Source organism: Colias croceus, chromosome 11, assembly GCF_905220415.1.
Source record: "Colias croceus chromosome 11, ilColCroc2.1".
NCBI classification, from domain to species: Eukaryota; Metazoa; Arthropoda; class Insecta; order Lepidoptera; family Pieridae; genus Colias; species Colias croceus.
In genome coordinates, this window is record NC_059547.1 from 3,908,032 (window position 1) to 3,921,439 (window position 13,408).

Below are 13,408 nucleotides of genomic sequence, written 5' to 3' on the forward strand. Positions count from 1 at the left end.
CTTATTAATCATTCAGATTTGTGAATATCCTCCTCCTAGATAGAAATTGTCGGGTAATTAACATAATGTCCAAATAATTATTTTGCTAGAGATATTATGAAATTCTGATAAACATAGCTAAGCAACGACATACTATTCGCTCAGTATAAGCACGGTATAAGTTAGTACAGTATAATTACAGACTAATTACCAACTTGCTACAAGATTATTAGAAATAACTAACTTTGCCCCTTCCATTTTACGAAAATGTTATTAATTTATCCTATGAATACTTAGTCCTCGTCATAGATCTCTACTAAGTTACAAAAGAAATAAGCAATATAAATGACACCAAGATAATACAGTAGGCATCAGAATAAAAATGGAAAATAAATGAAACACCCACTTACGAACAATGTCCAACACTGGTTAGTTCTCATAATTACCGCCTGAACAAATGACCGCTCTACGCTACACTAATGTTCGACTAGTTCTCGTTCTTGATTAATGAACTACAAAGTATAAAATGGAAAAATAAACTATTGAAAGAAGCACTTTTAGATTTTTTACCGATCGCTAATGATTTCTCTTCATGGATTTAGCAAAATTTAATTTGTTTTTATAGGTACAAGTAACAAATGTAATTTAAGGTATATTCTTAACTGAAATGTATCTTTATATAAACGCTTTTATTTGCATCATTATAAATCTGAAGTTTCTCAGTCAAATAACATAATATAACAAGCACAACTAACAAAGTAATTCTATATTAAAACCAAGTGCCTCAAGTCGCTAAGCAAATGTTAGAACATAGAGCTAGCGGCAACAGTTAATGTGCGCTAATTCTAAAACGTAGTTTATTTACAGAAAATATTTTCTTCGTGTTGTTTTCATTATTATTTCCCATATTTAAATTTAATAATATTAGTCTACTCAATGCTAATTAATATTAAGAAATGTAATTTGAAATTAAAATGATAAGTCCCTTTAGAATAAAGAGTACTAATGGTTTTTTAACGTTACTCATTCAATGGACTCATTATTATTTTTAGCCTCCCCAGGGAAATTTTTAGAATATTAATATAAAAATTTTAATTTTATCAAATGTGATGTTACATTTTACAATGATTCCATTTCATGTTTTTTTACAAGACTAATTGGATGCCGGAATTTGTTATTTGTACTCGTTGTTTGGTTAATAAAATCAGTCATTTGTTTACCTTTGTTAAAAATTCATTAAACAATTACGGTATTCAATATTTGTATCGCATGAAATTTGAAAAATGTCACGGAAGATGAAACAAAAAGTTAAAAACTGTACGCTGTCTCTCAATCTTTATTAGCGTTCATTAAAAATGGGAATTACGAAGGTGGATTATTTTTATCCAACGTGAATTTATTTACAGGTAACAATAAACAATGTTTGTATATTTTCTTCGAGATTCGATAGAAGAAGATTTAGAGTTAAGGACCTTTTTCGTTTTATGGAGCCGACAGGGTGTCTCAAGGAAAAAGAGGATTATTCTCTCTATATATTTGCTCCGGATAATAAGTAAGTTATTTGCTATGGCAATGTCGTATATGTGTGATTTTGCATCATCCGAATTCTAGTCTATTTTCTTAAACGCGAGTATATTTTAATTTTAAATGAATGGTTTCAAACTTAAAAAAATAATAAATTGGTTTCTAAATCTCTTAAGGCTTAATTTTTACATAAATTTGTATATGAATTCAAAAGGTAAAGCAAATAGATTATAATCAGGCCATTAAATAAACATCGCCTAGTTGTGTAACACGAGTATTAGAAGCTATGAAACATCACACACAATACGGGAGGAATTTCAATTAACGGAGATTGCGGATTCTAAGAGCTTTGATCCTTATTAGCATCGCTTTCATAATTTGTCAATAGCATGTCGGGCTCAAGTGAAGCCTTGTCTTTGTAATGTTGATCACAGAAAACCAATTTATCCTAACCAACGCCAATAATATTGATATGCCAATATCCACTATAATATCGATACTAATTACTTAAAGCATCCAATTATTTGTTAATTTATTTGCGAATAAACGCGTTCACTGGAATATGTAGGAATTAAATATTTTGCGCATAAACATGAAACTTAATAATCGTTTAATATAATACTGTTGGTTAGAGGCGATTATTTACGTGCCTCGTAATTAGTATTTGGAAAACGAGATTTTTTTTTTCGAGAGATTTAATTTTGAAAATATATGTTACGTTACTTTAATTTAGTATCATATTGTAAAATATTTATTGGTCTTTGGCCATTTTCTTCGCTATTATTAACGATATTTTTGACCAAGCTTTGCTTTGTTTTTGTATCTATTGTTAATTATCAGAATATTATACAGAATATATACTGTGTAATGAAACAAATAAACGATTTTTATTTATTTATTATTTTATTTACTTATGTAAAATTAATTTCTAAATCTTTAGCATAAGAAGGTTCTGCACATGGATGGTAACACGCAGTTGGTTCGACAACATAGTGCTGCTGTTCATAGCGCTCAACTGTATCACGTTAGCTATGGAACGACCGAACATACCACCAGACTCTAAAGAAAGGGCATTTCTATCTAGCGCCAATTACGTATTCACAGTTGTGTTTGCTGTAGAAATGTTTATTAAGGTAAGGACTATTTGTTTTATATTCTGAAATGTTTTTAAAAATATCGCTCTTGAAAATGTTTGTGTGCAACCTATTTTCTTTAATCATAATATGTAACAGCATTGAAAAATATTCCTCTTTAAAAACTTGTAAACTTCCTATGTTGTTCCTAGTAAAATTCAGTACAATGTACGTGTATATTTCCTGAAAATTGCTTCATAATTTCAAATGTAATATCGAACTAAACGACCCCTTTGTTTTATATAGGTGGTAGCATCTGGAATGTTCTACGGGCCAGAAGCGTATTTCACTTCGGGTTGGAATATTATGGACGGTTCATTAGTCATCATATCTATTATCGACTTGCTAATGTCTTTAGTGTCTGAATCCAGCCCGAGGATATTCGGAATATTGAGGGTAACTTCGTAATTTAACTGTATTGGATATTAATGAAGATGGATTATTATTATACTTCAAATTTGTTTTTAGGTTTTCAGGTTGCTCAGATCGTTGAGGCCTCTAAGGGTTATCAATAGAGCGCCTGGTTTGAAACTGGTCGTACAAACTTTATTGTCGTCACTGAGACCTATCGGAAATATAGTGTTAATTTGTTGCACTTTTTTCATAATATTCGGCATTTTGGGAGTTCAGGTAAGTGGGATAATATACATCTAAAATAATAAATAGTTATTTTAAGTAGCTTGAATTTGTCTTATAATTATTTCGGCTTACTTTTGTAATGTAAACTATTTCGTGACCTTATTGAAATAATTTATTGTTCCACATAAGATATTTAAATCTTAAACTTAAAGATATCGAAGTGTTTCAAAAATTTTTTATATTATAAAGCTATCTCATGTATGTGTCGCAGGCAAATTGTATTATTTCGCCGTTTACAAAAGCTCGGCATTTTGTAATATGTCGAGAATTCGTGATCAGAAATTTTTCGTTTGGATAAGGGGGTGAGTCAGGTAAGGTTCGTGTTCTTAAAACTACACAGAAATAGGAGCCCCACGAATTGGGGCTCCGTCGGCTCCCGACCGTCTTTTTGTAGAATTTTGGAAAAAGTAAATCCTCAGCATTTTACAAAATGCCGAGCTTTTGTAAACGGCGAAATAATACAATTTGCCTGCGACATATGCATTGCACATTAGGTATTCCCGTCAATCAATACCAATACAGTGATTAACATGACACGAATGTGGCACATGTTACGCATATCCCAGAGCTAGTTTGGACAAGGATGCAAATCTACCTGTAACTATAACTATAATTATACATATTTGCTTTTTAAAATAAATTGAAATTTTACACATTTATTTTCTAGGATAAAAAAATGTGTTCCAAACTTTAGATTTATCCAATAAACAGTTCATAATATACTGTGTCGCAGCTCTTCAAAGGGGCGTTCTTCTATTGCGAGGGCGCTAACATAAAGAACGTGAAGAACAAATCAGATTGTCTGGCGATAGAGGGCAACGTGTGGGTCAACAGGAAGTACAACTTCGACGATCTCGGCAAAGCTCTCATGTCCCTGTTCGTGCTCAGCTCGAGAGATGGCTGGGTCAATATCATGTATACGGGCCTTGATGCAGTTGGAGTTGATCAACAGGTATGTGGTTGTGGTTAGGTGTAGTTTGAGTTTGCTAAATATGTGTGTTTTAATAATGATTTAGATGTGTAAAATTGTAAAAAACAAACGATTTATTTTTAATGTTTGATAATGTTAGGATGTGTGGAAAAACGTAATTCCTGGAACTTTTTTAGGAATTGAAACAGTAAAGTTTAATTTTAGATTTGATCTAGTTTTAGATTTAATTTAATTTCAGATTTTATTTTATTTTGGTGGATGGTTTTATGACAGTAAAACGAACGATGATCACATTGGAAATTAGTAAATATACATTAATTGTTTCTTATACCAACAGCCAATAGTAAACTATTCAGAATGGCGGCTCCTGTACTTCATAGCGTTCATATTATTGGTGGGGTTTTTCGTTCTGAACATGTTTGTGGGAGTCGTTGTGGAGAACTTTCACCGATGTCGGGAGGAGCAAGAGAAGGAAGAGAGAGTGAGAAGAGCCGCCAAGAGAGCGCTACAGATGGAAAAGAAGAGACGAAGTGAGTATTTTAATTTTTCAATATAATTTAAAGATTTTAATTAAGGGTAATTTAGAGTTTTAATTTAAAGAAAGTAGAATTTTTTTGATAAAATTGTTGGATATTGACTGCTTTTTAATATTTTCAATAATTGTTTTTTTAATATATATTTTTATTTATACCATTGGATGTTACATGCCTAAGTAGATATATTATATACATATCGATACTAAAAAAAAATATTTCAATGAAGCCTATGTTTTTCCCGGAAATCAACCATTGTAGATGAAAAAAAACGTATACAATGTAACAAATTTGTTTTCAGAAATGCATCAAAGGCCGTACTACGCGGACTATTCCCAAACACGTCTGTTCGTGCACAACGTTGTCACGTCCAAATATTTCGACCTGGCTATAGCCGGCGTTATCGGGCTCAACGTAGTCACAATGGCTATAGAATATTACAGGATGCCGCCAGCACTTCAATATGCTTTAAAAATATTTAACTATTTCTTCACCGCCGTGTTCATACTCGAGGCCGCGATGAAACTTGTTGCCCTCGGGTTCAAGATTTACTTGAAAGACAAGTGGAATCAGCTCGATGTGATCATTGTCATTTTATCCATTGTTGGAATAGTCTTAGAAGAGCTAGAGACTAACATTATACCAATAAACCCAACTATTATGAGAGTGATGCGAGTGTTGCGAATTGCAAGGGTTTTAAAATTGTTAAAGATGGCCAAAGGGATTAGGGCGTTGTTAGATACGGTGATGCAAGCTCTTCCGCAAGTGGGCAATTTGGGGCTACTATTTTTTCTATTATTCTTTATCTTCGCTGCCTTGGGCGTTGAACTCTTTGGTCGTTTAGAATGTTCGGATGAAATACCTTGTCAAGGTACATACAGATTTATTTTTTTCTTAATCGCTTTTAGTTAGAAAATATAAATAGATAACTTTTGTATTTTTCAAATGTTTATAGGTCTCGGTGAACATGCTCATTTTGCAAATTTTGGAATGGCATTCCTTACACTATTCCGCGTAGCTACTGGCGATAACTGGAATGGTATAATGAAAGACACATTAAGAGAAGACTGCGACAGCTCTGTAGATTGCGTGCGAAATTGTTGTGTGTCTACTATTATTGCACCAATATTTTTCGTTGTTTTCGTACTCATGGCACAATTTGTCCTCGTCAATGTCGTCGTCGCCGTAAGTATCTATATTTGAATTAATAAATTTTAGTTATTATTAATAAACAATCTGTTAATGTTTTTTTTTTATTTAAAATAGGTGCTAATGAAACACCTAGAAGAATCCCACAAGCAAATGGAAGACGAAATGGATATGGACGTAGAACTGGAAAGGGAATTGGAAAGAGAAGCGGACGACGAGGAGGACCGTGCGCTGTGCCGCGCGCTGGAGCAGTGCAGCTCGCCGCCGCGGGCCCTCAACAAGGTACCCTCATTGCCTGCTAACTTCACGTACAGCGAGCCCAAAGTTCAGCCCATACCATCTCCTTGCCGTCGCCGTACATTACATTCCCATCACGCATTACTCCCGGCCGCTTTACCTCAGAGGAGGGCTTCTCTGTCTCCTCACGCGTTCGGTCGCCGACGACAAGACTCCACGGCCGACGCTCCGGCCGCTCTGTACGAGGAAGACGCCCGCTTCATTGACGCCGATGACGTCGACGAGCTGGAGCCCGGCAGTCCCCCGAGAAGGGATTCCTTCGCCCAGAACCGACGGCAACGCGTCGATAAAAGAAACTCCCTGCGCAGCGAAGAAGCGAGATTGCTTCGCCCCGCCCCCGTGCTTCTCACGGTTCCTTCCACGAGACAGAGCTTAAGAGATAAGACTAAACGCCGCCCGTCCACCGAATCCGCGACGGCGAGCGAAGTGAGCCACGCATCATTCCGATCGAAAGAAGATCCGTCAATTAAAACAGATCAACCTATAACTGAGGAAGAAAAAATTAGGATAGTCATAGCCGAAAGACGGAAGATAGACACGGGAAGGCCCGAGCCGGACGATATAGTGGAGCTGTCGGAGTGCGGCTCCTAGTGCAGGCGGGGCCGGCCGCACCAGCACCACGAGGTGTACATCTAAAGCAAGTCTCGCCCGATCCCTCTGTGCTCCGATTCCTCTCCTTATCCCTCTGAAGGACACGTGGTGAAAGACTTCGAAGCTTGAACTCGGTTGCTTCAAAGTAACGTAATAGTGTGAAAGTTTGTGAAGAGTATGTTCGAGTGGTTTTTGTGACTAAGTGTTAAAACGTTTGGAATAATTTACACTCCCTTTTTACCTGTAGATATCCTTTACCTGAGTTTTCTACTTGCGGCCGGTTCATGAAATACAGACTTTAAAAAATTAAGTTAATTAAATCGTATTGAATTAGATAGCTATTAGAACTAGTCAATTTGTGGTGGTGGTACATTTTCTACGAACGCTGGTGTTATTTTTAATCTTTATCTCGTAAATTAGTACGGTGCTTGCTGTGTAAGTTTTGTTTGTTATGTGTAAAGACATTAAACGTTTTCAATAAACCTCAACGAAATGGTGGTTTGTTAATTTATTTTTATTAATGTTTATATGTAGTCATTGTTTTAGGATCAATGTGAATGTTAAAATTGATTTTGTATATGTATAGTATTACGGGTTTCGAATCATTGAAATTTATTGTTTAAGCCATCGATGAACAAAGCCTATTGTTTGTGTATATTTAGTCGCGAGGAACTTCTAGTAAACGACTGTTTAGTATTGTAGCATCTTTTTATAATTAAATTTATGTCACTGTCACGTACCTTAAGGATTGACAACAGAACCAAACGTTCGCGAATTGAATATTTCTCTTTTTAAAAACGAAATTGTATTTTCTGAATATAAATGAATCCTATTTTCATACAGAATTGTGTAATTTAGTATTAACTATTAATACGCACATACACCTAGGAATATTTTTAAAGCCATTAGTTCCGATTGTTAAACCAAACAAATAACAAAAATGATGCTAAAATAATTATGTTGAGTTCAGTAGAAATTTTGGTAGACATAAAAAAGTGCAACAGAAAATTATGAAGTGCCAAAAATATTATATTTAATTGATTAAGATAACTTATTGTTTGGATATCCTTACTTTAGAACCAGATTCTAAAACTATGATAAATATTAACTACCTATGCAATGAATATTTTTATATTTGGTTTATCTAGTCGTTCATCAACGTTCTTACAATTATTTTCTATGTATAGTTCGCTAAATAGTAAAAGATGTTCTTCAAAACTATTCCACGCAGATTTTCATCTTTACCGATAGATATGTGTGTATATCCTGTAAGTTTCTAATATGTGTCTATGTAGTAATTGTAACAGATAGACAGTGGTACTAGTTAGGGACATCAGCAATAAATTTATACTTCGACTGTGCCTTTCCTATTTCTAATATATTATAAACTTGTGAAGTAAATGGTGGATGGTCATGGAACTCGATGTATGTAGTGTAGAAGTTACATAGTGCATTATCGATGTCACGTGTATTTAATAACTTCATGATAACTATTCTTTAAAGTCATTCTTCAATATTCACTTACCAGTCAACAAGTATATCATTCCAACAATGAAACTGTTCTCTTATAAATATTCGATTCTCTTACTTTTCAGACCAACTGACTTCGTTATGAAACTCTACGATTTTTTAAAAAGAACTTATACTTTTATTACACAACGTCTTCCAACCTTTCATACTTTACCTTAAAATTTTAATATTTTCACAGAGTATATATCTATAATTAACAATAGTTATTAAATCATTACATAATTTAGACATTCTTTTTCTTAACGAACTCTCTAAGAATTGATTAAAAGGAATTTAGTAAATTAAGAATAGTATTTTCGTGATAAAAGAAAATTTCGTGATAATGATGTTTATTTTTTCGGTACTGACTGTATAATATTTTAAGAAGTATGAACAATGTTCATTAGTTGAGTACATCTGTTAACGTAGCTGGCCATCGCCAGAGTTACGACATGTTAGGTTGAAAAATAAATTATTAAATAAATATGCATGGCTTTTATTATATATCCTGCCCTCAACCTTGGCTGCTCGAGCCTTTGCCCAAAGGACTTGACCTTCCACAACAAAGACGCCACAGCTCGGACGCCTCTTGAGTCTTGAAAATTTAAAGGCAAATGGAATCAAAAAATTGCGTAACATAATGTAGATTATTAATTAAATTATAAAATTATATAACATGTTTAACAAAACACAGGAAATGAAGCTGATGACATGTGGACAAGATTAGCAAAACAAACGGAACTCAATAATTAGTATCCATAAAATGCAGTGTGGCATGTGTTACTGTTTCCATAAAAGATAGCTATCAAACAACCAACGCCAAAGAAAAATAAAAAATATTTTATCAGCAATACATAAAAATTATAAGCAATTCTGCACTAAAACAAATCAGTAGTATAAAGGTATACTTATGCTATTGAAAAAAAGCATGGATATCTTTATTACATAAACGAGTCACGAATAACAAAATTAACTGCCTCACCAGGGACAAAGGAGAGATCGCACGAAATTGAGTTTGACGACAATCTTTGCCAGCATCGTACCTTGTTAGCAGGCTCTTACAATCTTATTTGCATAATTCCTCGAAACGAATTGTAATGGGTGCTTTATCGTGTTAACAATATAATACTTTTCGCACAAACAGCGTTGGTAATGCGTACTTAGTAAAACATCTGTTTGAAGAAAAATCATAATACCTACATACACTATATCCTTTTATATTAATTTTTATCGTTTGATATTGCACATACAAAACATAATAATCAATAAAACCAGTTTTATTTTATTTAACATTAATGTTAGAAACGTATTACCCGCATCGTGAATTTTAAAATTGATCTGTTGTCTTCACTTACTCTGATATTTGCGGAAGTACTATTTTCATATCTGTAATTTGTTCAATGTATTTGTCAGTCGCGCCTGTCTGGAGCCAAAGCGAGGCCTCTGACCTATATACAACTTGGAATTTGTTTCCTTTCCAAACTCATTTTACACCACTTAAGAAACCGCGTGGGAGAATTTTTTGTTATCAAGTAGACCTTTATCGCGATATTCTCGATGCCTTCTATTTTTTCCATATACAGATCCGACTCTACTATTTTCATGGCATGACTTGTTATTTGTGTAGTTTATCAAAGATTAATAAATTCAGCTCTAAAACTTTATCTACATGAAATAAAAGACGCTAATTGTGCTAAATTTATGGAGCAAAATATTCTCCAAATACTTAATTTAATAAACTGTCTTAAAAGTGTCAACTAATTACAAAGATTTCACGATACAATGGTTAATTAAATTAAATTCTAAGGCCCCGTATCCTGAACAGCTTTTGATTTCTCCCGAGACACTAATTTATTCAGCGTAAATATATTTTTCTTCGTGAATTACTTTAATTAAGTTAATTACGGATGAATGAAATCAATAATAGCCAAAATTTTTCGATGATCTTCATTAATTAAATACAAGACAAAAAAATTAATAAGAATCGTAAGGTAAATTGTTTGTTGGAAAATTTTACTAGTGTTTTTTATTTGTTTCCATGTAATAATATTACTGTTTCGATAAAACACAAACTTTTCGTGTTCAACTTTTACATAACTAGGGGCATAGCCACATAAGGTTCAAAGAATTTTATAAGCCCACAAAGACACATCATATAGCTATGAGCATTGAGCAGGTTCACATTCAACTAGATTAAGTGATTAGATAATGATGATGCAACTAACGCTTGAATACGGCTCTATTTTGTTTAACAGTAACCATTGTAGTGTGTACAAAATGTGTGTACCCTATCTCCAAGCGATTGAAAGCAGACCGCACTTGACACAGATTGCCTTATAGCAAATTCATGTATTCAGTAAATTTATATGGATGTGCGATTTAGCACCTGGATCGTAAAAGAAATTCATAGCGTGATATATTGTAATTTTTATTAGCCAAACATCTGGAATGATTACGTAACTGCGTCAGATATCTTCCTGGACTATTATATGTATACCTTCATATAATTTTATGCGAATTGGTTGATATACATTATTTTTACCACGCATTGTATTAATCGTGATACGGAAGCGACCATGAAAATTTCTTTTGCAAATATTATTTATAGCCCGATAAAATTAAGCCGAAAATGGGCCAGACAAGAATATAAAAGACAGAAAATGCACTTTTATATACCAAACTACCTATTAATTTGGTATGTAGGTAGCCCCGCACGCGTATGAATGTCCCGTTTAAGTTTGTTAAAAAATATTAAACTTACTGTTAGAATAAAAATGACTAAATAGTGTAGGTAAAGTTTTCCTGTAGAAATGCATATTTATCTACCCATACCATCTTACCATCCATAGGTACCTATGGATTAGCACAAAACTATGAAATTCTAAATTTATTAAACATTTTCTACCCTATCACAAGGTTGGCACTTTGCTAATCTAAATTTATATAGGTCCTCAATAAGTCCTTAATTTTGCAGGACTCCAATTACGGTCTCAGTGTCCTGTAGATAGGCCCTGTAGTACCCACATAAATCAAAAAGCCTAATTTGATTTGAGCTTTGTTATAGACAAACAACTAATTTTATAGTTGTTGAAAACTGCAACAGTAGGTTTAAATTCCTTTATATTGAATACTAGCGGTCCGCCCCGGCTTCGCCCGTGATACATGTTTACGTTTTCTCTAAACAAGAACCATCCTCGTACTTCAAGATATTATATAATAAAAAAAGAATTATCGAAATCGGTTCAGCCGTTCTCGAGTTAAGCGCTTACCAACACATTTTGGGATTCATTTTTATATTATAGACTAGCTTGTTTCCACACAAAATAACTAATGGCATATAATCATTTATTCGCCACCAGCCAATAATAATTCAATTCCAAAATTCATTTTACCATCACGTACTGCAAAATCTATGTGACGCTACGTGACTACGACTAGCCAAAGATATTTTAGCTGCACTTTTGGAGTGCTCCACTACAATCGTCCAATTTGAAGACAACGGCTGCATTGAGGGATTTTCGAGACTGAAAATGCGAAGCTATCAAGATTTTCAGTTGAAAATCCGCACCATTCGGCGCCAAATATGGGCTATTGAACCACAATCATTTGTCATTTTCAGTTGCGAGTAAAGTCTAAATCCAAAGAAAACTACAACAAAGACGAAAAAAATGGTGGCTACTACTGGATATTGCATTGATAAAGGTATAGGCATATCGTACGTTGTGCGACATGTTTACAAATTCGAACACATGGGAATACATGTCTGAATGCAGCCGTAAATGTAATAGCAACTTAGGTGTTTTCTCTTATTTTATTTCACCTAACACCTCCTAAACAAACTTCTTATCGTCCATTACAGTCCCTTTACCATTAATCCCTTCATTTTCATTTACCTTCAGTATAGACCCTAGTACCGCAGTACAATAGCCTTTTATTAAAAGTACCGAAACATTACGACCCCGAAAAGGACACACTAAAATCTAAAAATAAGTAGGCCACCTTAAACATACTTCGCTCATGATGGTCTATGAACAGTAGGTAATCCATACTAATATTATAAATGCGAAAGTAAGTCTGTCTGTCTGTCTGTCTGTTACTCAATCACGCCTAAACTACTGAACCAATTTACATGAAATTTGGTATCGAGTTATTTTGATACCCGAGAAAGGACATAGGCTACTTTTTATCCCGGGAAAATGACGCAATCCCGGAAAACCCACGGGAACGGGAACTATGCGGGTTTTTCTCTGACAACGCGGGCGAAGCCGCGGGCGGAAAGCTAGTATCTTATAATGTTAATTTTAAACGGGGCCAAGTATTTAACATTAATAAGATCTATGGTCCATTTCTTTTCTATTCGTTTGTTAAATCATTTATTCAAAATTAATAAACTATTTCGGTTTTCACTAATGTTATATTTAACAATATGTTTTCAATATGTCTTAATACTTTAATATTTAATCAAACATCTCTTTCTACTGCTGTATCTGAGGAAGCTTAAATATATGCAATAGTTTTTATATAAACTAGAAGCAGCACGGAAAATCTTTACCGAAATAATATAACCTACTAACTAAACACTGAAACGTACCTTGCTGGAGAAGAAAAGATAAACACATCCTAAATTAAACATAACATAAACGTGTTTAGTTTAGTCCTTTCACAGAAGGTCACAGCTTTAAGTTGGGTAAGTTAAATGTCTACCTTGTGTGATTTAAAGACATCTTCGATAAGTATTTGACAATTTACGAATTTAAAGTACTGAAAAATTTTACTTCGTTATGTAGTTGTTTACATAAGGTTTACATAATGATTTCAAATTACAATATTAAAATAAAAAAACTGTAGCATGATTATAGAACCAACACTTACCTAATTAAATGAATCCCAAACACTGTTAGTTATGAAGAAGATTATATTGTATGTATTGGCATAGAATTAACCCCTCAGCTGTCGCGGCGCGCCGCGCCGAAAAGGTGCTGTCTGTCGGGAAAATTCGAGCGTTCGGCGCTGATTTGCCGATTTTTTTCGATATTAATAAAATATATAATAATATAATAATATTATAAATTTTTATTATTATTTATTATTAATTTATATTGTTATGATATAAACTTTAACCT

At 33.7% G+C, this 13,408-nt stretch overlaps 1 protein-coding gene across 3 annotated transcripts in view; it reads left to right on the plus strand.

Annotated features, from left to right (window-relative positions):
* The window catches only part of LOC123695314 (voltage-dependent T-type calcium channel subunit alpha-1G-like), a 102,465-nt gene extending 93,706 nt beyond the window's left edge, over positions 1-8,759 (plus strand). For all 3 annotated transcript variants that reach the window (XM_045641123.1, XM_045641124.1, XM_045641121.1), the window contains 9 exons: positions 1,386-1,531; positions 2,444-2,636; positions 2,883-3,032; positions 3,105-3,266; positions 4,009-4,227; positions 4,544-4,736; positions 5,041-5,610; positions 5,695-5,924; positions 6,006-8,759. In XM_045641123.1, the coding sequence (XP_045497079.1) occupies positions 1,386-1,531; positions 2,444-2,636; positions 2,883-3,032; positions 3,105-3,266; positions 4,009-4,227; positions 4,544-4,736; positions 5,041-5,610; positions 5,695-5,924; positions 6,006-6,776 (2,634 nt within the window). In that variant the 3' untranslated portion in view covers positions 6,777-8,759. The remainder of the gene's footprint in view (positions 1-1,385; positions 1,532-2,443; positions 2,637-2,882; positions 3,033-3,104; positions 3,267-4,008; positions 4,228-4,543; positions 4,737-5,040; positions 5,611-5,694; positions 5,925-6,005) is intronic.
* Positions 8,760-13,408: the final 4,649 nt, after the last annotated feature.